We start from the raw sequence: 23,988 nt of genomic DNA, 5'->3' as shown, positions 1-23,988 counted from the left end.
CCATCCGGTGGAAACTCCTCATGGTGCGACAGGTGTGTCAATTCCCTGCCTGTCCTACCTCCACTGTGTACCCTACCGTTGCCCGACCGACTATGGAACGTCTCTTTCCAGTCGTCCCAGGGCAACGAGACCATTTGGGATTCGTGCCAAGCATTTGCTTGAGTCCCTTGGTGTGGAGCGTGTGGCACCCAGGGTTGTACCCGCCTGCCTCCCTGGTTGCTCCAGAGGCCCAGCGTCCTTTAGACTTCTCAGAGTACCGAAGGAGCTGCACTCCTGCGTTTGTTTTTACCTCCTTATTTTATGATATTTTAAACCAGCATCCCGACCATGTACCAGTATTTACGGATGGCTCTAAATAGGGGGACTCTGTTGGTTGTACTGTTGTTTTCCCTGATCGAGGCGTCAAGTTACGGCTTCCTGCGGCGTTTACTATCTTTGATGCCGATTTATTTGCGATCTTGCGGTCATTGGAGCACATGAGCTGTGTTCCCAGTCTTAAGTTTCTCATCTGTTCTGACTCCCTGAGTGCCCTTCAGACCATGCAACACTTGTACCCAGCGGATACGGTCGTCCAGAACATCCATGATGCCCTACTCCACCTGCAACGGCAGGGGAAGGAGTTTTCTTTCTGCTGGGTGCTGGGACACGTGGGTATTAGGGGAAACGAACTGGCGGATGTGGCTGCCAAAGATGCATGTTCCCTCCCTCACGTTGTTGAATGTGCCGTCCCCCTACATGCTGTTACCTCCCTTTTGCGTTTTCGTGTTATGCCTCTATGGGAAGAGGAGTGGCTGGCAGTCGGTGAAAATAGGCTGCGTCTAGTCAAGGCCACCACGCGGCCATGGCGTACGTCCTACCAGTCATGCAGGCGGGATGAGGTTCTCCTCACTCGCCTCCGCATCGGGCACAGTCCCTTAACGCATGGTTTTTTACTCCGGCGGGAGGACCCCCCAATCTGCAGTGCTTGTGGCGCCCAGATTACTGTCCGCCACATTTTACTTGACTGTCTTTTATTCTCTGACCAGAGGGCAGTGGTTTCCTTGCCACCGGATTTGCCCTCTATTTGCAAGACGACGCAACGACTGTGGTTAAGATCTTACGGTTTTGTGTCCTGTCCAATTTGTTGCCTCGGATTTTAGGGAGAGGATTTAAATGTGCTGCTGGGTGACTAGCTCACCCAGGTTTTAGGTAAGAGGTCCGCCAGTCACTATTACCTACTTGTTTCACTTCGATTTCTGTTCTCTTTTCCTTGTGTTTCCTTTCCTTTTTTAGTGCGTTTCTTCTCCTCTTGTTTTGCCTCTGTATGTGAGGATTTGGAACTGCGTCAGGTCTGTGTCTTTTAGCCGTTCTCCTTGTTCGCTGTCCGTCTTCGTCCCTTCACCGAATGTGTTCCTGTTCCTATGCGTTTGGGCGCTGATGACGACGCCGTTTAGCGCCCGAAAGCCTCAAACCACACTCACACAACAGAGGGTGTGCAGAATAAATTACGCCTACTGGGAACAGGAACTGAAGAGAGAAATTCAATTGACCTTTTACCAACACAGCTTAAGTATGCGAGTAGAATAAATAAAAGAAGTAGTCTACGAATATCGCAGTACAATTATATGAACTTCATGCTTTCAACTTTTCGCTCCATGGCAGAATGGTGACTACGAAAAGTGCAAATTTTCGCCAAGCAAAATTTTCTATAAAATGCTCGGCAATTTTCAGTATGCTGTACTGATCGGGCCATAATACATGAAGGACGCGAGAAGTGGGTAAGCAACGACCTTCGTATGTAAACGTGTGGTGGGGGCCTTCGCGAATAGCATCATAGGTTTGCAATTTTATTGACGAATGTGCAGTTTCCCGCCGAAATCCAGCCGCTGTTATCGAATGATAGCCCACTGTATCTAAGGCAATCCATATATGGTATCTAGGTATCGAATGGTCCCCGACGAGGTAATTGAAACAAGAGTTCAATGAAACACCGACGGTTCTCGAAGAAATGAAACGCTGGGATGCGAAAAGTATTATCGTATCGCCAGAATCGCAATTTAGATTTTATTAATGCTAAAGATCAGAATTTGAATGCTGGATATGGGTGTCACAATAATAAACTCACGAACAGTATTCGAATTACGTAATTACGTGTTTGTTAACATTTTGTACAGATGTGGTGTTTCTTCTCCCGACGCAGAGAAAAGTATATCCTACGGCGTACTTTTATTACTGTTCTATTAAGTTGCACACATGTATTTAAGTGGAATTCTTCTTCAAAGACTCTTTGTAATTCTACAAGAAGAACTATTAATAAGTCTGTGAGATAGTTTGACAGCTGTAAACTTTAAAAGTAACTTGTGTAAGTCAGAAAATTTGCCACATTACCCACTATAGCTTACTGAAAAACGCAAGACGATTTCTTACTCGGAAAATTATCGGTGGTATCGGTGGCAAATGTTAAAGTGACATTTTTCGAGACTGCTTTATGTGATTTATAACGAACACTACAATGAGTGAATAATTTCGACTTGAACACAGATTCGACAATCAACATTAAATATTCCACGCATACTCCTAGAAATAATGCCAATACATCACATCTACAGATATCTTTATTTTTCGTTTGCATCTAGTTAATTTTTATAGGGTACTGAATGTCATTTACAAAATATTCACAGGCAGTTACGAGATGGGACCTCGCGTGTCGACGCTCGCCTTGCTGGTGCTGCTGCTGGTGGCGGCTGGTGGCGCTAACCACAAGTCAACCCACGCCACGAGGCACGGCGGTCGTGTCAGAGCGGCTCACAGGGCCGGCAAGACGTCCCCAGTGGCGAGGAGCAAGGGCGCTTCCGAGGAGCTGAAGCTCGTCACCATCAAGGCCGCCAAAGAGCTCGAATACGACTTCGGAGACGATGGGACGTTGGAAAAGGAAATGAAGGCAACCGGACGCTACGACCCTAAAATGGTCGCTGGATACGACGTAACAAGTAAGAATCCCAGTTAGAAATACGTTTCTCATATTTCTTGACATTACGTATTTGATATCGCATGATGCTGATCATGTCGAAGCAGGTGACCAGAAGGTAACCTTGTCGTGCTATTCCCTACAAATAGTAGTATAGTAAGGAAACAAGAAGAACGGTATCGAGCAATATACGACTGTGGGATCTGTCAAGTTAGATTCAGAAAGTGAATCTCCAAGCTTTTCCGGCTGATATGTTGTAAATAGTTTTCACGCGTTTGTCGCCAGATCACGCTATGCAAATTTCATAATTTTTCCTCGGAGCCACTGTCCTACATGATCAGGTGGTTCAGCCTTGCTGGTGGCTAGATATGACTGACGTTATCCCAACGTCGGCGCCCCGTTTCTAGAACACGGGTGCGAAGAATGCGCATGCGCGTTTACCGAACAGATAGATTGTGCCATATCCAAACTCCCTCTGTCGAAAATTGCAGAGCGGTTCTCCTGCGCGTGCGCTGTACGCTGCGCTTGCCAACACTGCGGCCAGACGTAACTCCCCTACGGCCGTGCTAGACCAGTGTTACGACGGGTCTCGTAGCAATGAATCTCGATTTTCACATCGTGATTTAATAGCAGTCAATTCAGGGTTCCAGGCTGAGCTCAGTTGAAACCCCGCATCCCTGTTGATGAGATTATCGGCTGTACGGAGATGTTTTGCTCCCTTAATGACCCAATCCCGGAAATACGGTGCCGCAGATAAAACATCCGTCTTTTCATAAATCATGCGATGTCCTGTATCAGACAGTTTTCCGCAATTGCTGACTTTCCAGGTTGACGAAGACGTGCATGACGCTGATGTTCATCGCAGCGTTCTTGTACTGTGCGGCATGTCTGGCCTATATACTCTGCCTCACATTGACAAGGAATCCTGTACACACATTTCCTCAGGCCAAGGCCATTCTTAACCGAACCCAACAGGTTTCTTAGTTTTGCAGATGGTTGGAAAACACATTTAATTCCATATCATCCGAGGACTCTTCCGGTTCTTGATGACATGCCACCAAAATACGTCAAACAGGCCATAGTGGTAGGTGTTTTCGTATCTTCATTCTGCTCCGTAGACTGAACTCTCCTGGACCTGAATGCATTACGTATATGTCTCTCAGAATAACCGTTTTGTCGGAACATTGTCTTCAAATGTTGTTTTTCACTCGACAGGCCTTCAGGATCAGATACCACATGTGTTCTATGAACTAACTTTCGTAAGGCACTACCGTTTTGTGCAGGATGATGGCAGCTTGTGGCCTGCAGATATACATCTGTAGCGGTAGACGCGGTGTCCCAAGGTTACATCTGCTTTCCTTAGTATCAAAACATCAAGAAAACGTAAAGTACCATCCTTTCCCACTTCGATTGTGAAGTTTATATGATGATACATTTGTGATGTGACCACATGGACTTGATACTCTAACTACATTCCTTTAGCATCTCAATTCACTCCATCCGAATATAAACTGTGGGAGATGCGTTATTTAGCATATTATACTACGTTTTAGACTGAAATGTGCATATATTGCAGAAAACATCAATGCCACAACTGGACGAATAAACACGCGTAAATAGCTGTGTGTAAGAATTTGTAAGGAAATAAAATTAAATGATCGCAGGAGCACAGTTGCAGACAAAGTAGGTGATAAACTTGTGTTCATTGATCAGATGCTTGAAAAGTGTGATCGCATAGGCACAGCTGCACACAAAGCAGTCGGTAGACTTCTTTGGTAGACAATCACACTACAAAGAAGGTTATTTAAAGTCAGTCGTGCGGCCTCCACTAGAATGTTGCTCTAGTGTGTCGGACCCACACCAAAGAGGGTCAACAGGTGATGTTCACCAAATAATATGAAGGGCAGGTGGAATGGTCGACAGTTTGTTTGAGTCACAGAAGGGCGTCACGAAAGTGCTGAAAAACCTTACTGGCTAGATGCTTGAAGACAGCTGGATCTGCCGGCCGGTATGGACGAGCGGTTCTAGGCGCTTCAGTCTGGAACCGCGCGACCGCTACGGTCGCAGGTTCGAATCCTGCGTCGGGCATGGATGTGTGTGATGTCCTTAGGTTAGGTAGTTTTAAGTAGTTCTAAGTTCTAGGGGACTGATGACCTCAGATGTTAAGTCCCATGGTGCTCAGAGCTATTTGAACACCTGGATCTCCTGAATACTTGTTTACATTCACGAACCATTACGATATTTCTGAATGGTGGGCTCCATGTAGTTCCCAAGTTGTGCAGCGACCGTAAACCATAAAATTACCAAATAAGCAGCAACCAGTCGCAAAATCATGTTTTCTTTATTTACTTTTGCAAATCGACTTCAACTGATTAACAGCCATAATCAATGCTTTCAACTAATATGTGCCCTGTGTAGTAACACTGTCTTAAGCGTAGATCAAACATAAAGAAAACATGATTTTGCGACTAGTTACTGCTTAATTGGTAACATTACGATATTTGTAATCAAGGAATATGTCACAGCTAGCCGCGTATCGGTCTCGTAGGAAACGCGAGGACAAAGAATATTTCATTAAAGTCTTTCTGGGTGTGTAACCGCACCATATGTGATACATTGCCAATATTTATGCTGTTGTTGACGGCAAACGTTTGAGTTAATAATACGTGTGGTAGCTACGGTGTCTTTATCACAATAGTAATATACATCATGTTCTTCTCTACCAGAACTGTGAATAAAGCATCACCGACTGGACGTGTGTGTGAAGTTCTAACGTTCAGGAAAGAGCTAGGTGAATGCAAGGCGTCCCCAGGGACGAAGGGGTTCAATATGTCTCTGAGTACTATGCGACTTAACTTCTGAGGTCATCAGTCGCCTAGAACTTAGAACTAATTAAACCTAACTAACCTAAGGACATCACACACATCCATGCCCGAGGCAGGATTCGAACCTGCGACCGTTGCGGTCGCTCGGCTCCAGACTGTAGCGCCTAGAACCGCATGGCCACTCCGGCCGGCAGGGACGAAGGGGTCGACGAGCCACAGCGCTTCAGAGGAGCCGCTGCTGGTCGCTATCAGAGCCGCCAAACAGCTCAAAAACGACTTTGGAGACGATGGGAAATTGGAGAATGCAATGACGGCCAGCGGGCGCTACGAACTTAAAATGGTCTCGAAGTATGACTTGACAAGTAAGAGTCCCAGTTAGAAATACATTTCACACATTTATTATCATTACATACACTCCTGGAAATTGAAATAAGAACACCGTGAATTCATTGTCCCAGGAAGGGGAAACTTTATTGACACATTCCTGGGGTCAGATACATCACATGATCACACTGACAGAACCACAGGCACATAGACACAGGCAACAGAGCATGCACAATGTCGGCACTAGTACAGTGTATATCCACCTTTCGCAGCAATGCAGGCTGCTATTCTCCCATGGAGACGATCGTAGAGATGCTGGATGTAGTCCTGTGGAACGGCTTGCCATGCCATTTCCACCTGGCGCCTCAGTTGGACCAGCGTTCGTGCTGGACGTGCAGACCGCGTGAGACGACGCTTCATCCAGTCCCAAACATGCTCAATGGGGGACAGATCCGGAGATCTTGCTGGCCAGGGTAGTTGACTTACACCTTCTAGAGCACGTTGGGTGGCACGGGATACATGCGGACGTGCATTGTCCTGTTGGAACAGCAAGTTCCCTTGCCGGTCTAGGAATGGTAGAACGATGGGTTCGATGACGGTTTGGATGTACCGTGCACTATTCAGTGTCCCCTCGACGATCACCAGTGGTGTACGGCCAGTGTAGTAGATCGCTCCCCACACCATGATGCCGGGTGTTGGCCCTGTGTGCCTCGGTCGTATGCAGTCCTGATTGTGGCGCTCACCTGCACGGCGCCAAACACGCATACGACCATCATTGGCACCAAGGCAGAAGCGACTCTCATCGATGAAGACGACACGTCTCCATTCGTCCCTCCATTCACGCCTGTCGCGACACCACTGGAGGCGGGCTGGACGATGTTGGGGCGTGAGCGGAAGACGGCCTGACGGTGTGCGGGACCGTAGCCCAGCTTCACGGAGACGGTTGCGAATGGTCCTCGCCGATACCCCAGGAGCAACAGTGTCCCTAATTTGCTGGGAAGTGGCGGTGCGGTCCCCTACGGCACTGCGTAGGATCCTACGGTCTTGGCGTGCATCCGTGCGTCGCTGCGGTCCGGTCCCAGGTCGACGGGCACGTGCACCTTCCGCCGACCACTGGCGACAACATCGATGTACTGTGGAGACCTCACGCCCCACGTGTTGAGCAATTCGGCGGTACGTCCACCCGGCCTCCCGCATGCCCACTATACGCCCTCGCTCAAAGTCCGTCAACTGCACATACGGTTCACGTCCACGCTGTCGCGGCATGCTACCAGTGTTAAAGACTGCGATGGAGCTCCGTATGCCACGGCAAACTGGCTGACACTGACGGCGGCGGTGCACAAATGCTGCGCAGCTAGCGCCATTCGACGGCCAACACCGCGGTTCCTGGTGTGTCCGCTGTGCCGTGCGTGTGATCATTGCTTGTACAGCCCTCTCGCAGTGTCCGGAGCAAGTATGGTGGGTCTGACACACCGTTGTCAATGTGTTCTTTTTTCCATTTCCAGGAGTGTATTTGTTCCCCCATGATGCTGTCATGCCAAGCAGGTGGAATAAGTACAATAAAATCAGTAACTTTGCGGTCGTGTTTCCTACAAAAAAGAATGAAATGAAAGTGATGCAGATTGTATGTTGTATGTTGCTGATACAAATGTTTTTGGTATCTAAATACATGTTTGTGTTGTTTACTTGTAAACATTTCTGTATTAACTGATACAGACTAACACACTATATCTATTTCGTGTATACCAAAGGATAGCACTCCGTAATCAATTTCACAACTTAATCGTGGAACTAGATATGAGGGGAGACGGACAAGCAGGTAGTGGGACCTATTTACCTTATCGAGTACTCCACTATGAGCCCGCCCGGCTAGCCGCGCGGTCTAACGCGCTGCTTCCAGAGCGGCGAGGCGTGCTGGTCCCTGTGTCGAGGTCCGGTGTGCCGGCCTGCCTGTGGATGGTTTCTAAGGCTGTTTTCCATCTGCCTCGGATAATGCGGGCTGGTTGCCTTTATTCCGCCTCAGTTACACTATGTCGGCGATTGCTGCTCAAACACTGTCTCCACGTATGCGTTAACCATAATTACTCCACCATACAAACACTGGGGCTACACTCGTCTGGTATGAGACGTTCCGGTGGGGGTCCACTGCGGGCCGAACCGCACAATAACCCGGGGTTCGACGTAGGGTGGCGGTGGGGCGCGTGGACTGCTGGAGCTTGTTTTGGGATTGTGAACCACTGAGTGCTACGGCAGGACGAAGCCTCTCCGTCGTTTCTAGGCCCCGGTTCAATACACAATACACTCTACTATGGGTAAACACAATATCTTAAGGCGCCCTTGTGGTCATGTTGCTCTGCAGTGAAGCTAAAGTCTATTTCGATGTCTGATTATAAAACACAATATGGTCTGCCTATGTTCGTTGGGTCGCAGTGGACAATCACCAGCGTAACCGCATATTTGTTACGACGCCTCTTGCCCGCCGCGGCATCCCAGTGACGCTGAGCACCATCCCCTATGACGGAGAGCAGAGTTCGCTCCTGAAGCCGTACCCCAACCTGGAAATCCACCACACCACGGAGGACTCCATCACCGACTGCAACTCACAGTTGGTGGACGTCATCAGAACGACGGTAAGACTCCTTTCTTTTCCGAACAAAGAATTTATTTCCAGTGCTTCTGCCTTGTCTTGTTGTTAGTATTTAGTTCATTTTACTCTAACGTTACAGTGTGAAATTTTGTTTTATCATAATATTAATTGAGTATGTTGTAATAATTACGATAATTATTGTATTTTCCTTATTAATGTTATTCATAATAAGATTGTGAGTACCGCTAATTACATTCATATTTATATACCACCTCCAAAGATATCTGCGTACATGTAAAAGGCGGGTATTAATTTTATTTGATAAGATGTTTCTGTAAATAAATAAATAAACAATCAAATCATTTCCCTCGATGACGAAATAATCTTCACGTTATGCCAGTCTTCTCGTTATTGCTTCGTAGCTACCGTTGTCGAGCGTAATCTTGAATATACTGTAGGACACTTTATCTCTTACTAATACAGAGGTCGACTTCTTCTTACTTGTGTCATTGCCTTAGTTTGTATTTTACCTTAAAATGAATTTGGTTTTAAAATCGTTCTCGTCGTTACTAGTGATTCGAATTCCTTTCAGGACTGTCCATTATTTTCCTTATCACATTATCAGTCAATAGCTTATGAAAACTCTTCTTCGTCATCGTTTCTTCTCTCATTTTTGTTTCGATTACTTAACTCATAGACAGCAAATTGGATAAGCCATAAGGATATACCCGGTAAGGACCAGGTATACTAATTTACAGCGTGGACAGTCTTGTCTTCGAAGCAGTAGTCAACGATTCTCTTACGGAGATATGTCGTCGTGTTTCAGCTGTGAGTTCCTTCACTGACCGTTTGTTTCAGAAAACATGGGCGGATGATGATACTCTGTACGCCCTCGACAACGGTGCTTTGGACCTGTGTACGAGCTCCAAAGACGTGTGTCCACCAAAAATTGTCATCTTCGACCTGCGAACAGATGAGATCATCAAGTCCGTAGTAATCCAGAACGCAAACTGCGATTCATGGTACACCTATTTGTGGGTGAGTATTTACTGGAAAAGACAGAATATGTATAAAAAAATCAGTATTTTCTATGTGGGAACTAGCTACAAAACTATGACAGTCTTGTTATACGCTAGAAATTTCCTCTTGCTGCCCACTTTTCTTCTTCATTTCAAGCGTTACCCATCTGCATCTTCCCAAAACACAGCCTTTTCACGGATTTATTCTACTCCTCCCTTTTTTAATTAGTATCTAATGATTACGACAAGTAATTTTTCACTACATATATTATTGATGTATTCATGCGGCTACATTGTAAACAGATGTTATTTCATTCTTAATACCAATATCGTTATTTCATTCTTAATACCAATATCGTTGATTACATCCCTTCTTGTATAACTTTTACTGACCAATGACTCATTTTTGTTCAGTAAAGTAGGGACACTCATGGTATCATAAAATTTTAAACGTGTCTTTTCCCGAGTTTTGAAGTTCAGGCACTTAATTACAGTTCCACATCTATTTGACAGTGCTGCTACTTTCTTCTTACCAGCGCGCATATTCTACGGAATGTAACCCTGTTTCCAACAAATAGCATAGTTCAGTCAGTAAAAGAGGGCTACGTTTCATAAATTCAGCAGGAATGCCTTATTCTCCCTAAGGCATTTAACTACATAGTGGATTCGCTACTGTATTTTTCTCCACAGCCAGCTAACAAACAATCTAACTACAACCAACCTACCAGACGAATACCAGTCTGGTTCTCTTAAACATCGCAGCCTATTTGCCTTACTAAAGGTAAAAGATGACTTCAAGCTTCCCATGTAAGCAAAAGATGCGACTATCATGTGCATTTAGACTGCAGCGAAGCCTTGGACACAGTCGACTTCGGCATTTTCTTGCTAAACTGAGCAGCCTAAATTTTAGAAAAGCTTCCCTCATACCTCAAGTATCGACAGCTATGCGTCATATCCGGCACCATTAAAACCACAATGGAGGCAGGCGCCCCTTAGGGTTCGGCCCTATATTCTTTTCATTGTACAGGTATGTCAATGAAGTGGGATGAATTTTTCCTATTGCAAATAGATCATGTAAGCTGACGACCTCTAATTGCAAGCAAAAAACCAAAAATCCCGAAGAAACCTACTGAGAATCTCAATAATGACCTGAGTGCACTATCAAAATGAGAACAGAATGTAGCGTTAAAGCTCAACCAATACAAAACCTAAGCGCTAGTGATAGATCATTCTAGGCTCATTAGTCCAATACATAGGGAATACCTACAATAAATAGCTATAAATGGGACAAATACCAAGTTATCTCCCCCCAGCAAATAGCCTGTGAGTAATGAAAGACAAAATCTAAATTGGAATGATGACGTAGCTGTAAGGGCAAGAAAGCCCCAACATCTCTCCACGGCCTACAAAACCATATAAAGCCCTTCTCTCTTGACCTGGAAAATAAACTTATACGAACACTTATACTTTCAGTTATTGATTACTGCAATGTTATTCTCCAAGATCTTTGTCAGGAAAGCTCATGGCGACCTGAAAAATGCCTGTGATTTGGTTATGTTAGTGATGTTCGACTCTTTGGTTATATTTCACCATCATACTCACAGCTATCCTGCTTGCAGACAAGTGCTGAGATTCCCATCCCGTCTGTCTCGTCTACTGTCCTATCAACACAAACACTGTCACTCATATCTCTCCCCGACCCTGATGCCTTTGTCGGAATAACAGGGTCGAAACACCTATTCCCATCAGGGGAAACTCCTTAAGACACTCATAAAGCAACAATGAAAACTATCATTGTCGCTAGATGCACTCGTTACCCTTCCTCATGAATTCTTGTTTCAACCAACCAGATCTTCCCTGTATTCTTAGCTGGTGTAGTCTCCTTATATTTCCTTTCCACAGAAATCACTGTATCAGAAAACATTTGTTTTGTACATAAATAAGTTATTTTGATATGGCTACTTATATTGTTGTTATTTACGTATTTATTATCACTGTTATCATTATTAGTGGCAGAAGCAGCAGTAATAGTAGAATAATTGTCAGTAATAAATTTATTAGTTTATAGTCAGTATTATTTACTCACATTGTCATCACAGGCAATCAAACCTTACAATTGTCATACACTACTCGTCTTATTAAAATTGGTATTTCTTGCGTAACTACGATGCAGAAAAGGTACTGTACATGTGAACCTTGGCCCGATGTAAGAGATGGTCTGACGGCCCTAATGAGTACTTAGTCCAGTTCTTCCATGACTGTGATAGCAATCCTGGGAATTATTGTCACATAGTTCTGAGTGGTATGCAGTACAAAACAGTGGTAAACTCGAAAAGTCAACTAAATCACAACGTAGTCTGTTTAAGGTTGTGACGACTTGGCCTTATTGTGAAACTATTGGTCTCCCAAGCCCCGTCTTATATGTCTGTGAGTTTCTGTAGGCTACAGGGCTACAGCATCCGCGAATATTGTAAGCCAATTCTGGATGAAGTTATTGGTGTCCCTAATAGGCAGCAATACGGTCATTATTTCTCATAGTACAAGGTGCTAGCAAGCAAGCAGTGTAACCCTTTTGCTCTTGTTCACTTGAACCACCTCATCTTCGTTATTTCTTATTTCTTTCATTCGAAAGAATTTAATAGCCGAGTTATATATGTCTTCAAGTCTGACCACGTGATTCCTAAGCATTTGTCAGCTTGTTCGCAATTTGTAAATTCACTGTCGATGAGGGGGAGTTAACACTGAGAATACTGGTGCAGAGCAAGAATCCAATCTGATGCTCGAAAAGTGAGAAAGTGGTGTGTGTGTGTGTGTGTGTGTGTGTGTGTGTGTGGAGGGGACATGGGGCTGAGAAGTGAGCTGAAGTAGGTTTATTTTGTTTCTCTTACACAATCTGTATCTGGCAGGTGGGAGCTGTTTCCCAAAACCATGCAGTGTGAAATAAATCACACAAGGTCACCAAAAGGCAGAGGCGTTACGGTTCTAGGAATCACCCATTGTGAGTTCTGACAAGCATATTACAAACAAGAGGTACCCATATTACTCTCCGTGTACAGGGTCGCCCTTATTGTCACAGTACCGAAGTGTGCCTTGTGCGCCATAGATACCGTTTACTAGTAATTCAGGTTGAGATGTCTATTAGATGCTGCGCACTGGATCACTGAACTGCGGAATCTGAATGGGCAAAGCACCACTCCATACTAGAATTGACTCAAAATATGGTACTTACCCGCCACCAAAAACATTTATACACCACTATCAGCATTAAATCAGTTCTCAGACCTAGCTGTATTTAAACAAAATTTTGGAGTTGGAATAAATCGTAATATAACTCAGCCCCTTTTCATATTATTCTTTTAACTGTTTGTTATATGTTGTAGAAGACGTTCCTTTCTTGTCAGATAGTTAAGAGAGTGAACGTATAATTGTAAGAACTGGGATTCATCTATTGATATGATATCGACATTGAAAGGAAAGACCAACACAGTTTTTGGAAACATTCCATGGTGCAGTCACATTGTTTCATTGAAAGAAATTTGCAGTTCTTTTCTGTTACTTAAATAAATTGTTATGTCAGTCAACTGAGTTGTCTAACTTAAGCACTGTGGTTTCTTCAGAACATAGATGACCAATGTGTTAAAGGACATACACAAACATGAGTTCGTATTCAGGTGGACGCGTGTCCAGATGGTAGCTTGACGGCCTACAGCTCCGACCCCAGAGGCAACATGCTGTCGGTGACGGACCTCAACACTGGAGTCTCCAAACTCCTGCAGAGCCAGTACTTCCACCCCAAGCCTGGCTTCTTCTTCAGCAAAGCGGGAGGGCCTGCCTACTACTTGCCGGCCGGCCTCACTGGAGTGACGGCCGACGAGAACTTCGACGGGAAACTCTACTTCCAGGCGTTCGCCAGCAACATCCAGGGCGTTGTCGACAAGCAGGTCATCCGAGATGCACGCGATTGGGACGTTTTGGACATCAAGACGCAGGTACGTCCCCTTTCTTCCGCTGTCACACAGTATGTGCAACACTTCTGCAGGGAGCGAATACTTATGTTGGTGAGATGCCCAGATTCTGTATCCTTTAGTTTCTCTGAACTGCAAAGAAATGTACTATAATGGTCAAGTATAAAGCTATGCGAGTTCACTATACTAAGATTCACCCAACGGCTTTCCTGGGCAACTGCGTTTCCGTTTGTGGCAAGAGTGTATGATGTTATAGTACACAGCCTTTAATGTGGAGTGTAACAGGTGAGGTATTTACTACTGCCAGGGTACCTATGAAACTCCAATTAATCGAGATACAAGAACTTTTATGCAACGTTATTCCACTCGTGTTTACCACTGGATATTTCCTCAATGTTTACAGGTCATCTGCGATCCCTGTTGAAAAGGAGAGTTAACTTTGTCCTTAGATATCACTAAGAAAATAAGTAATTACAGTTTTACTCACAACACAAAAGGTAGGAATCAGTGTTTTTGAGCCGTCAGCAGAAACTGAACTCATCCATACAGTTTATCGTACAATTCCTACGCAACTGGCTATATCTAGAGACACTTTTTGTCAAGTTGTTACCTACCAATTTTAACAATATAGTCTACGAGCAAAATATTTAGGAAACGAAAGTGCTAAATTACAAGAAACTGTCCTCATGTTATGTTTACTGCATAACTTAACTTTGATTCGTGCACATGCTACGGCCTTACATTATATGTGGAATTGCCCATTACAGGATGCACCTGTTTGTATGCTTTCTGTAGAAATGGAGTTTCCATTATCCATGCATTATTCAGGAGCAACGTCATGTGGGTTATATTCTATCTCGTTTCCTGGGTCTATGAGTTGAGCGGCGCTTCTATCGTCCGCCAGTAGGAGCATGGTGATGATATTCTGCCACTTGACAGGCGGCCGGATAGCGGAGTAAACGGTGGGCCCCAGTCTTCATCTACATCTACATCAATACTCCGCAAGCCACCTGACGGTGTGTGGCGGAGGGTACCCTGAGTGCCTCTATCGGTTCTCCCTTCTATTCCAGTCTCGTATTATTCGTGGATAGAAGGATTGTCGGTATGCTTCTGTGTGGGCTCTAATCGAGTGGAGGGTCTGAATCAGAGGCTGAGACGGTTCTGCGACCATGTGGGCTGCAGATTCCTCGACTTGCGCCATAGGGTGGTGGGGTTTTGGGTTCCGCTGGATAGGTCAGGAGTCCACTACACGCAACAAGCGGCTACACGGGTAGCAGGGGTTGTGTGGCGTGGGCTGGGCGGTTTTTTAGGTTAGATGGCCTTGGGCAAGTACAGAAAGGGCAACAGCCTCAACGGGTGCGGGGCAAAGTCAGGACATGCGGGGACCAAGCAGCAATCGGTATTGTAATTGTCAACTGTCGAAGCTGCGTTGGTAAAGTACCGGAACTTAAAGCGCTGATAGAAAGCACCGAAGCTGAAATCGTTATAGGTACAGAAAGCTGGCTGAAGCCAGAGATAAATTCTGCCGAAATTTTTACAAAGGTACAGACGGTGTTTAGAAAGGATAGATTGCATGCAACCGGTGGTGGGGTGTTCGTCGCTGTTAGTAGTAGTTTATCCTGTAGTGAAGTAGAAGTGGATAGTTCCTGTGAATTATTATGGGTGGAGGTTACACTCAACAACCGAGCTAGGTTCATAATTGGCTCCTTTTACCGACCTCCCGACTCAGCAGCATTAGTGGCAGAACAACTGAGAGAAAATTTGGAATACATTTCACATAAATTTTCTCAGCATGTTATAGTCTTAGGTGGAGATTTCAATTTACCAGATATAGACTGGGACACTCAGATGTTTAGGACGGGTGGTAGGGACAGAACATCGAGTGACATTATACTGAGTGCACTATCCGAAAATTACCTCGAGCAGTTAAACAGAGAACCGACTCGTGGAGATAACATCTTGGACCTCCTGAAAACAAACAGACCCGAACTTTTCGACTCTGTATGTGCAGAACAGGGAACCAGTGATCATAAGGCCGTTGCAGCATCCCTGAATATGGAAGTTAATAGGAATACAAAAAAAGGGAGGAAGGTTTATCTGTTTAGCAAGAGTAATAGAAGGCAGATTTCAGACTACCTAACAGATCAAAACGAAAATTTCTGTTCCGACACTGACAATGTTGACCGTTTATGGAAAAAGTTCAAGGCAATCGTAAAATGCGTTTTAGATAGGTTCAGTGAATTCGAAAGTAAAATTCTATGTACCGACTTGACAGAAAATCCTAGGAAGTTCTGGTCTTACGTTAAATCAGTAAGTGGCTCGAAACAGCATATCCAGACACTCCGGGATGATGGTGGCATTGAAACAGAGGATGACACGCGTAAAGCTGAAAAACTAAACACCTTTTTCCAAAGCTGTTTCACAGAGGAAGACCGCACTGCAGTTCCTTCTCTAAATCCTCGCACAAACGAAAAAATGGGTGACATCGATATAAGTGTCCAAGGAATAGAAAAGCAACTGGAATCACTCAACAGAGGAAAGTCCACTGGACCTGACGGGATACCAATTCGACTCTACACAGAGTACGCGAAAGAACTTGCCCCCCTTCTAACAGCCGTGTACCGCAAGTCTCTAGAGGAACGGAGGGTTCCAAATGATTGGAAAAGAGCACAGGTAGTCCCAGTCTTCAAGAAGGGTCGTAGAGCAGATGCGCAAAACTATAGACCTATATCTCTGACGTCGATCTGTTGTAGAATTTTAGAACATGTTTTTTGCTCGAGTATCATGTCGTTTTTGGAAACCCAGAATCTACTCTGTAGGAATCAACATGGATTCCGTAAACAGCGATCGTGTGAGACCCAACTCGCTTTATTTGTTCACGAGACCCAGAAAATATTAGATACCGGCTCCCAGGTAGATGCTATTTTTCTTGACTTCCGGAAGGCGTTCGATACAGTTCCGCACTGTCGCCTGATAAACAAAGTAAGAGTCTACGGAATATCAGACCAGCTGTGTGGCTGGATTGAAGAGTTTTTAGCAAACAGAACACAGCATGTTGTTATCAATGGAGAGACGTCTACAGACGTTAAAGTAACCTCTGGCGTCCCACAGGGGAGTGTTATGGGACCATTGCTTTTCACATTATGTATAAATGACCCAGTAGATAGTGTCGGAAGTTCCATGCGGCTTTTCGCGGATGATGCTGTAGTATACAGAGAAGTTGCAGCGTTAGGAAATTGTAGCGAAATGCAGGAAGATCTGCAGCGGATAGGCACTTGGTGCAGGGAGTGGCAACTGTCCCTTAACATAGACACATGTAATGTATTGCGAATACATAGAAAGAAGGATCCTTTATTGTATGATTATATGATAGCGGAACAAACACTGGTAGCAGTTACTTCTGTAAAATATCTGGGAGTATGCATGCGGAACGATTTGAAGTGGAATGATCATATAAAATTAATTGTTGGTAAGGCGGGTACCAGGTTGAGATTCATTGGGAGAGTCCTTAGAAAATGTAGTCCATCAACAAAGGAGGTGGCTTACAAAACACTCGTTCGACCTATACTTGAGTATTTCTCATCAGTGTGGGATCCGTACCAGATCGGGTTGACGGAGGAGATAGAGAAGATCGAAAGAACAGCGGCGCGTTTCGTCACAGGGTTATTTGGTAACCGTGATAGCGTTACGGAGATGTTTAATACACTCAAGTGGCAGACTCTGCAAGAGAGGCGCTCTGCATCGCGGTGTAGCTTGCTCGCCAGGTTTCGAGAGGGTGCGTTTCTGGATGAGGTATCGAATATATTGCTTCCCTCTACTTATACCTCCTGAGGAGAACACGAATGTAAAATTAGAGAGATTAGAGTGCGCACGGAGGCTTTCAGACAGTCGTTCTTCCCGCGAACCATACGCGACTGGAACAGGAAAGGGAGGTAATGACAGTGGCACGTAAAGTGCCCTCCGCCACACACCGTTGGGTGGCTTGCGGAGTATAAATGTAGATGTAGATGTAGATGTAGATGTAGATCTCTCTGATTTTATCCTCATGGTCTCTTCGCGAGATATACGTAGGAGGGAGCAATATACTGCTTGACTCTTCGGTGAAGGTATGTTCTCGAAACTTTAAAAAAAGCCCGTACCGAGCTACTGACCGTCTCTCCTGCAGAGTCTTCCACTGGAGTTTATCTATCATCTCCGTAACGCTTTCGCGATTACTAAATGATCATGTAACGAAGCGCGCTGCTCTCCGTTGGATCTTCTCTATCTCTTCTATCAACCCTATCTGGTACGGATCCCACACTGCTGAGCAGTATTCAAGCAGTGGGCGAACAAGCGTACTGTAACCTACTTCCTTTGTTTTCTGATTGCATTTCCTTAGGATTCTTCCAATGAATCTCAGTCTGGCATCTGCTTTACCGATGATCAACTTTATATGATCATTCCATTTTTAATCACTCCTAATGCGTACTCCCAGATAATTTATGGAATTAACTGCTTCCAGTTGCTGAGCTGTTAGTTTGTAGCTAAATGCTAAGGGATCTATCTTTCTATGTATTCGCAGCACATTATACTTGTCTACATTGATATTCAGTTGCCATTCCCTGCACCATGCGTCAATTCGCTGCAGATCTCCTGCATTTCAGTACAATTTTCCATTGTTACAACCTCTCGATACACCACAGCATCATCTGCAAAAAGCCTCAGTGAACTTCCGATGTCATCCACACGGTCATTTATGTATATTGTGAATAGCAACGGTCCTATAACACTCCCCTGCGGCACACCTGAAATCACTTACTTCGGAAGACTTCTCTCCATTGAGAATGACATGGTGCGTTCTGTTATCTAGAAACTCTTCAATCCAATCACACAATTGGTCTGATAGTACATATGCTCTTACTTTGTTCATTAAACGACTGTGGGGAACTGTAAAGAACGCCTTGCGGAAGTCAAGAAACACAGCATTTACCTGTGAACCCGTGTCAATGGCCCTCTGAGTCTCGTGGACGAATAGCGTGAGCTGGGTTTCACACGACCGTCTTTTTCGAAACCCATGCTGATTCCTACAGAGTAGATTTCTAGTCTCCAGAAAAGTCATTATACTCGAACATAATACGTGTTCCAAAATTCTACAACTGATCGACGTTAGAGATATAGGTCTATAGTTCTGCATATCTGTTCGACGTCCCTTCTTGACAACGGGGATGACCTGTACCCTTTTCCAATCCTTTGGAACGCTACGCTCTTCTAGAGACCTACGGTACACCGCTGCAAGAAGGGGGGCAAGTTCCTTCGCGTACTCTGTGTAAAATCTAATTGGTATCCCATCAGGTCCAGCGGCCTTTCCTCTTTTGAGCGATTTTAATTGTTTCTCTATCCCTCTGTCGTCTATTTATATATCTACAATTTTGTCATCTGTGCGACAATCTAGAGAAGGAACTACAGTGCACACTTCCTCTGTGAAACAGCTTTGGAAAAAGACATTTAGTATTTCGGCCTTTAGTCTGTCATCCTCTGTTTCAGTACCATTTTGGTCACAGAGTGTCTGGACATTTTGTTTTGATCCACCTACCGCTTTGACATAAGACCAAAATTTCTTAGGATTTTCTGCCAAGTCAGTACACAGAACTTTACTTTCGAAGTCATTGAACGCCTCTCGCATAGCCCTCCTCACACTACATTTCGCTTCGCGTAATTTTTGTTTGTCTGCAAGGCTTTGGCTATGTTTATGTTTGCTGTGAAGTTCCCTTTGCTTCCGCAGCAGTTTTCTAACTCGGTTGTTGTACCACGGTGGCTCTTTCCCATCTCTTACGATCTTGCTTGGCACATACTCATCTAACGCATAATGTACGATGGTTTTGAACTTTGTCCACTGATCCTCAACACTATCTGTACTTGAGACAAAACTTTTGTGTTGAGCCGTCAGGTACTCTGTAATCTGCTTTTTGTCACTTTTGCTAAACAGAAAAATCTTCCTACCTTTTTTAATATTTCTATTTACGGCTGAAATCATCGATGCCGTAACCGCTTTATGATCGCTGATTCCCTGTTCTGCGTTAACTGTTTCAAATAGTTCGGGTCTGTTTGTCACCAGAAGGTCTAATATGTTATCGCCACGAGGCGGTTCTCTGTTTAACTGCTCAAGGTAGTTTTCAGATAAAGCACTTAAAAAAATTTCACTGGATTCTTTGTCCCTGCCACCCGTTATGAACGTTTGAGCCTCCCGGTCTATATCCGGCAAATTAAAATCTCCACCCAGAACTATAACATTGTGGGGAAATCTACTCGAAATATTTTCCAAATTATCCTTCAGGTGCTCAACCACAACAGCTGCTGAGCCAGGGGGCCTATAGAGACATCCAATTACCATTTCTGAGCCTGCTTTAACCGTCACCTTCACCCAAATCATTTCACATTTCGGATCTCCGTCAATTTCCTTCAATACTATTGCACTTCTTATTGCTATAAACACGCCTCCCCTTCACTGTCCAGCCTGTCTCTGCGGTATACATTCCAATCTGAGTTTAGGATTTCATTACTGTTTACATCTGGTTTCAGCCAACTTTCTGTCCCTAGTACTATATGGGCGCTGTGACCGTTTATTAATGAGAGCAGTTCTGGGACCTTTCTATAGATGCACCTGCAGTTTACTATTAGCACATTAATATTGTTATTCCCTGTTGCATTTTGCCTACTCCTACCTTGCCGCGTCTCAGGAGGCGTCTTGTCGGGTCTAGGGAGGGAATTCTCTAACCTAAAAAACCCCCATGTGCACTCCACACGTACTCCGCTACGCTTGTAGCCGCTTCCGGCGTGTAGTGCACGCCTGACCTCTTCAGGGGGACCCCACATTTCTCCACCCGATAGCGGAGGTCGAGAAATTTGCACCCCAGATCTCCGCAGAATCGTCTGAACCTCTGGTTTAAGGCTTCCACTCGGCTCCAAACCAGAGGACCGCGATCGGTTCTGGGAACGATACTACAAATAGTTAGCTCTGATTCCACCCCGCGAGCGAGGCTTTCCGCCTTCACCAATTCCGCCAACCGCCTGTACGAACTGAGGGTGACCTCTGAACCCAGACGGCAGGAGTCATTTGTGCCGACATGAGCAACAATTTGCAGTCGGGTGCACCCAGTGCTCTCTATCGCCGCCGGTAGGGCCTCCTCCACATCTCGGATGAGATCCCCCGGCAAGCAGACAGAGTGAACACTGGCCTTCTTCCCCGACCTTTCCGCTATTTCCCTAAGGGGCTCCATCACCCGCCTAACGTTGGAGCTCCCAATAACTAATAAACCCCTCCCCCCGTGTGCCTGCTTGGACCTTGCTGAAGGAGCGGCCACATGTCCACTCACAGGCAGAGCGGGCGATGCCACACGGCCAGCCTCCACATTTACCCTCCGCCTCGTGCGCCGCGAACGCCGCTGAACCCGCCACTCCCCTTGGGGAGAGGGTGGCCCAACCGCTCCCGGTACCCGCGAAGATGTCTCGACAGCAGGGACAGTGGGTGAAGCATGTAACACCTGGGGTGTACCTTGCGACGCACCAGACTCGCCACTGCCGCTACACTCCGAGGCAGCAGCCTGAAGACGGCTGACCGCGACCTTCAACACATTCAGCTGTTCGCGAACAGTGGCCAGCTCCTCCTGCGTCCGTACACAGCAGTCACACATCCTATCCATTCTAAGGAATCTATTTACTGAAGAGAGTTAATCAACTTTTAACTAGACTGCTAATTCACTAAAGGCGGCTGATTATTGACTAAACTGTGATTGCTAGCCACTTCTTGTAGAAAGCAATGAAAATAGCACTACCTGTCTCTGGACTGTATTGAAAACAAACACTAGCACTACTGGTAATATGGCTGACTAAAGGGACTCTCTCTGACTGTATTCAAAACAAACACGAAATCTATGGAACGCTGTTACTAGCACTCGACAATTAAAGCTTCCTAAAAGCAAAAACACATGGAAGAAGAAGTGACAAGTAAGAAAAATACAGTTAATACTCAAATTAAGGTAGCTCGCTGCACAGCAGGCGTGAAGCAGAGGACGGTTAGGACAGTCGATGGTAACAGTAGATTTGTTTTACATTCAGCTTTAGGCACACTACGGCTCCGACATTGTGGGCTTTGTCACCGTTCAAGGGAAAGCTATGACATTATTCGCGAAATTTAAAGAAAGAATTATGTATGAGTATGGACATAATTTCTGCTCTACATATACGTCTTCGAACGGAGGTTCTCTAAATAGAAATAGCAGTGGTACTCGCGGACTACGTGATCTTTCTTCGAGGATTCCCATTTCTGTTCCCCCATTATTTCTGTTACACTTTCATGTGGCTTACACAGAACTATTACGATCCCAACATCGTGTCTCCGAAGTCTCGCTTGATCTCTGTTTGTAAGATCACTTCGTAACGACTCCAACAGCTGGACCACTTCTTTAGGTTTAGTCGCATTAGTTTCTTGTGCGCGATTTCCTTTACGAAAGTACTGCATTTGTGTACAACCTTTGCAAAAAAAAAATTTGTCTTCCATCCTTCTCACCTAATACTAAAATAGCATAATCGTCCCTATTCACAACGTTTCTTAGTATTATCACTAAATAGTTTTAAGATGTGATCTACTCTAGTTATCCACCACTAAACTCGATGAATACAACTGGTTCCCAGTGTATAGTCTTATAAGGTTGCTGATCGTCTCTGATAAATTTGTTGCGCACTTTTTCTCGCTTAAAGTTTTACTTGTGTTTCTATGGGACGCTCAGCGTCCTGTATAATGTACTCGATTCTGTTTACAAAATATTTGGCCATCTAATCACACATTTGAGAATATACTCTTCATGGTATGGAAAATGTGGTGTAACCAAACATCTCACATACACCCACACACACACACACAAGCCCATATTTATTATAAAAATACATTTACACACAGCAGAATACATACACAAGCACACACACACATAACAAATGAAAAACGTCAAAACCAACATAAACAAAAGACAAACACACAACAGTTGGCAACACTACACATCAAAAACACACCTATGTTTATCACCAAATGGAAAGTGAAAGAGAAACATGTGACGTGACGAATGTGGATGAAAGAACGGCAGAAATCATCCAGTTGGAGTATGAAAGATAACAAATACGTCTCCAGGACTAAAACACATGTGTTAATAGAGCTGGAAATCGTAAGTAACACTTTACGATACATTTACAATACGGAACTTGTGCTATAAAAGTTGCTTCTAACCTAAAAGGCAAGAAAAAACATGACAAAATTTAATATATCATCATATTATATCCATCACATAATACGTTTATTGCATGTATAAAAAGAAACTTGTATTTCAGGCTACTGATAATGCATCCCAAATAAAAGAAGCGAAATCCGTATGACAATAAATAAACTGCCTTCATTCAGTTGCATAGACGGTATATATAGCTCCACGAATTTAGACCGACTAAGGGATAATACTAAAGAAATTCTGAAATGTGTGGAAGAGGTAGTCTTGTTCTGTCATCTGTTCTCAACTTTCTGATAGAGACTGGTGTACCCGTTTCAGGTTGATCTGCCGGGAGAATTATCTGGGCAGAGTGGAGTAATGGTGGTGGACCCGAAGGGACAGCGGCTATTCTTCCCCGTGCTCGATGACTTGGCCATCTACTGTTGGAACACGAGCAAGCCTCACGATCCAAAGAATTTCCGCATGATAGTTCAAGACGATGAACGTCTACAGTTTGTCAGCAGCATCAACATAGATCCCAAGGCACAACGATTATATATAATGAGCGATCGAATGACATCATATCTGTCAAATACCACCAACTACTCTGAGGACAACTACCGTATTTTGTATATTGACATAAAGAATATAGAATGTTAGTTTTGTGTACCAACTGATTTTGTTTTGTGAATCTGTGAAGAAAGTTACTGCATCAGCAAGATTCAACTAATGTAATTACCACTGTATGAAATATTGCTAAGAATTAAATACAGAATCTGCAAAAATGTAGGTCGAACTTAATTTATTCACTTTTAAAACGCAGAATAACGCGAATTAAAATTTATTACTTTGTGACATATTAATTTTAATTACAATCACTCACGATCATGAATTAAAATGTTAACTCTCACATTTACACTTAAAAACACATGATATAAAAATGTTATAAATGGAAATTTACGTCATTTTGTGTTCATTGAACCACAAAGAAAGGAGAGAAACCTAGGACTTCAAGACTTGTCGACGATAAGGCCACTAAGGACAGAATACAAACTCGGATAGGGGAAGAATGTTGGCTGTGTCCTTTCATA

General features: G+C 44.4%; 1 protein-coding gene across 1 annotated transcript; it reads left to right on the top strand.

Annotated features, from left to right (window-relative positions):
- Window positions 1-2,663: 2,663 nt before the first annotated feature.
- LOC126252526 (protein yellow-like) lies at window positions 2,664-23,557 on the top strand. Its single transcript, XM_049953422.1, has 5 exons — window positions 2,664-2,969; window positions 8,527-8,726; window positions 9,542-9,721; window positions 13,374-13,691; window positions 23,237-23,557. Exons 1-5 carry the CDS (start codon window positions 2,672-2,674, stop codon window positions 23,555-23,557), a joined length of 1,317 nt encoding a protein of 438 aa, XP_049809379.1. The 5' UTR covers window positions 2,664-2,671.
- The last annotated feature ends 431 nt before the right edge of the window (window positions 23,558-23,988 follow it).

Source organism: Schistocerca nitens, chromosome 4 (assembly GCF_023898315.1).
Source record: "Schistocerca nitens isolate TAMUIC-IGC-003100 chromosome 4, iqSchNite1.1, whole genome shotgun sequence".
Classification (NCBI taxonomy): domain Eukaryota; kingdom Metazoa; phylum Arthropoda; class Insecta; order Orthoptera; family Acrididae; genus Schistocerca; species Schistocerca nitens.
Note: the sequence above shows the minus strand (reverse complement) of the source record. Positions and strands in the feature narration are given on the sequence as shown.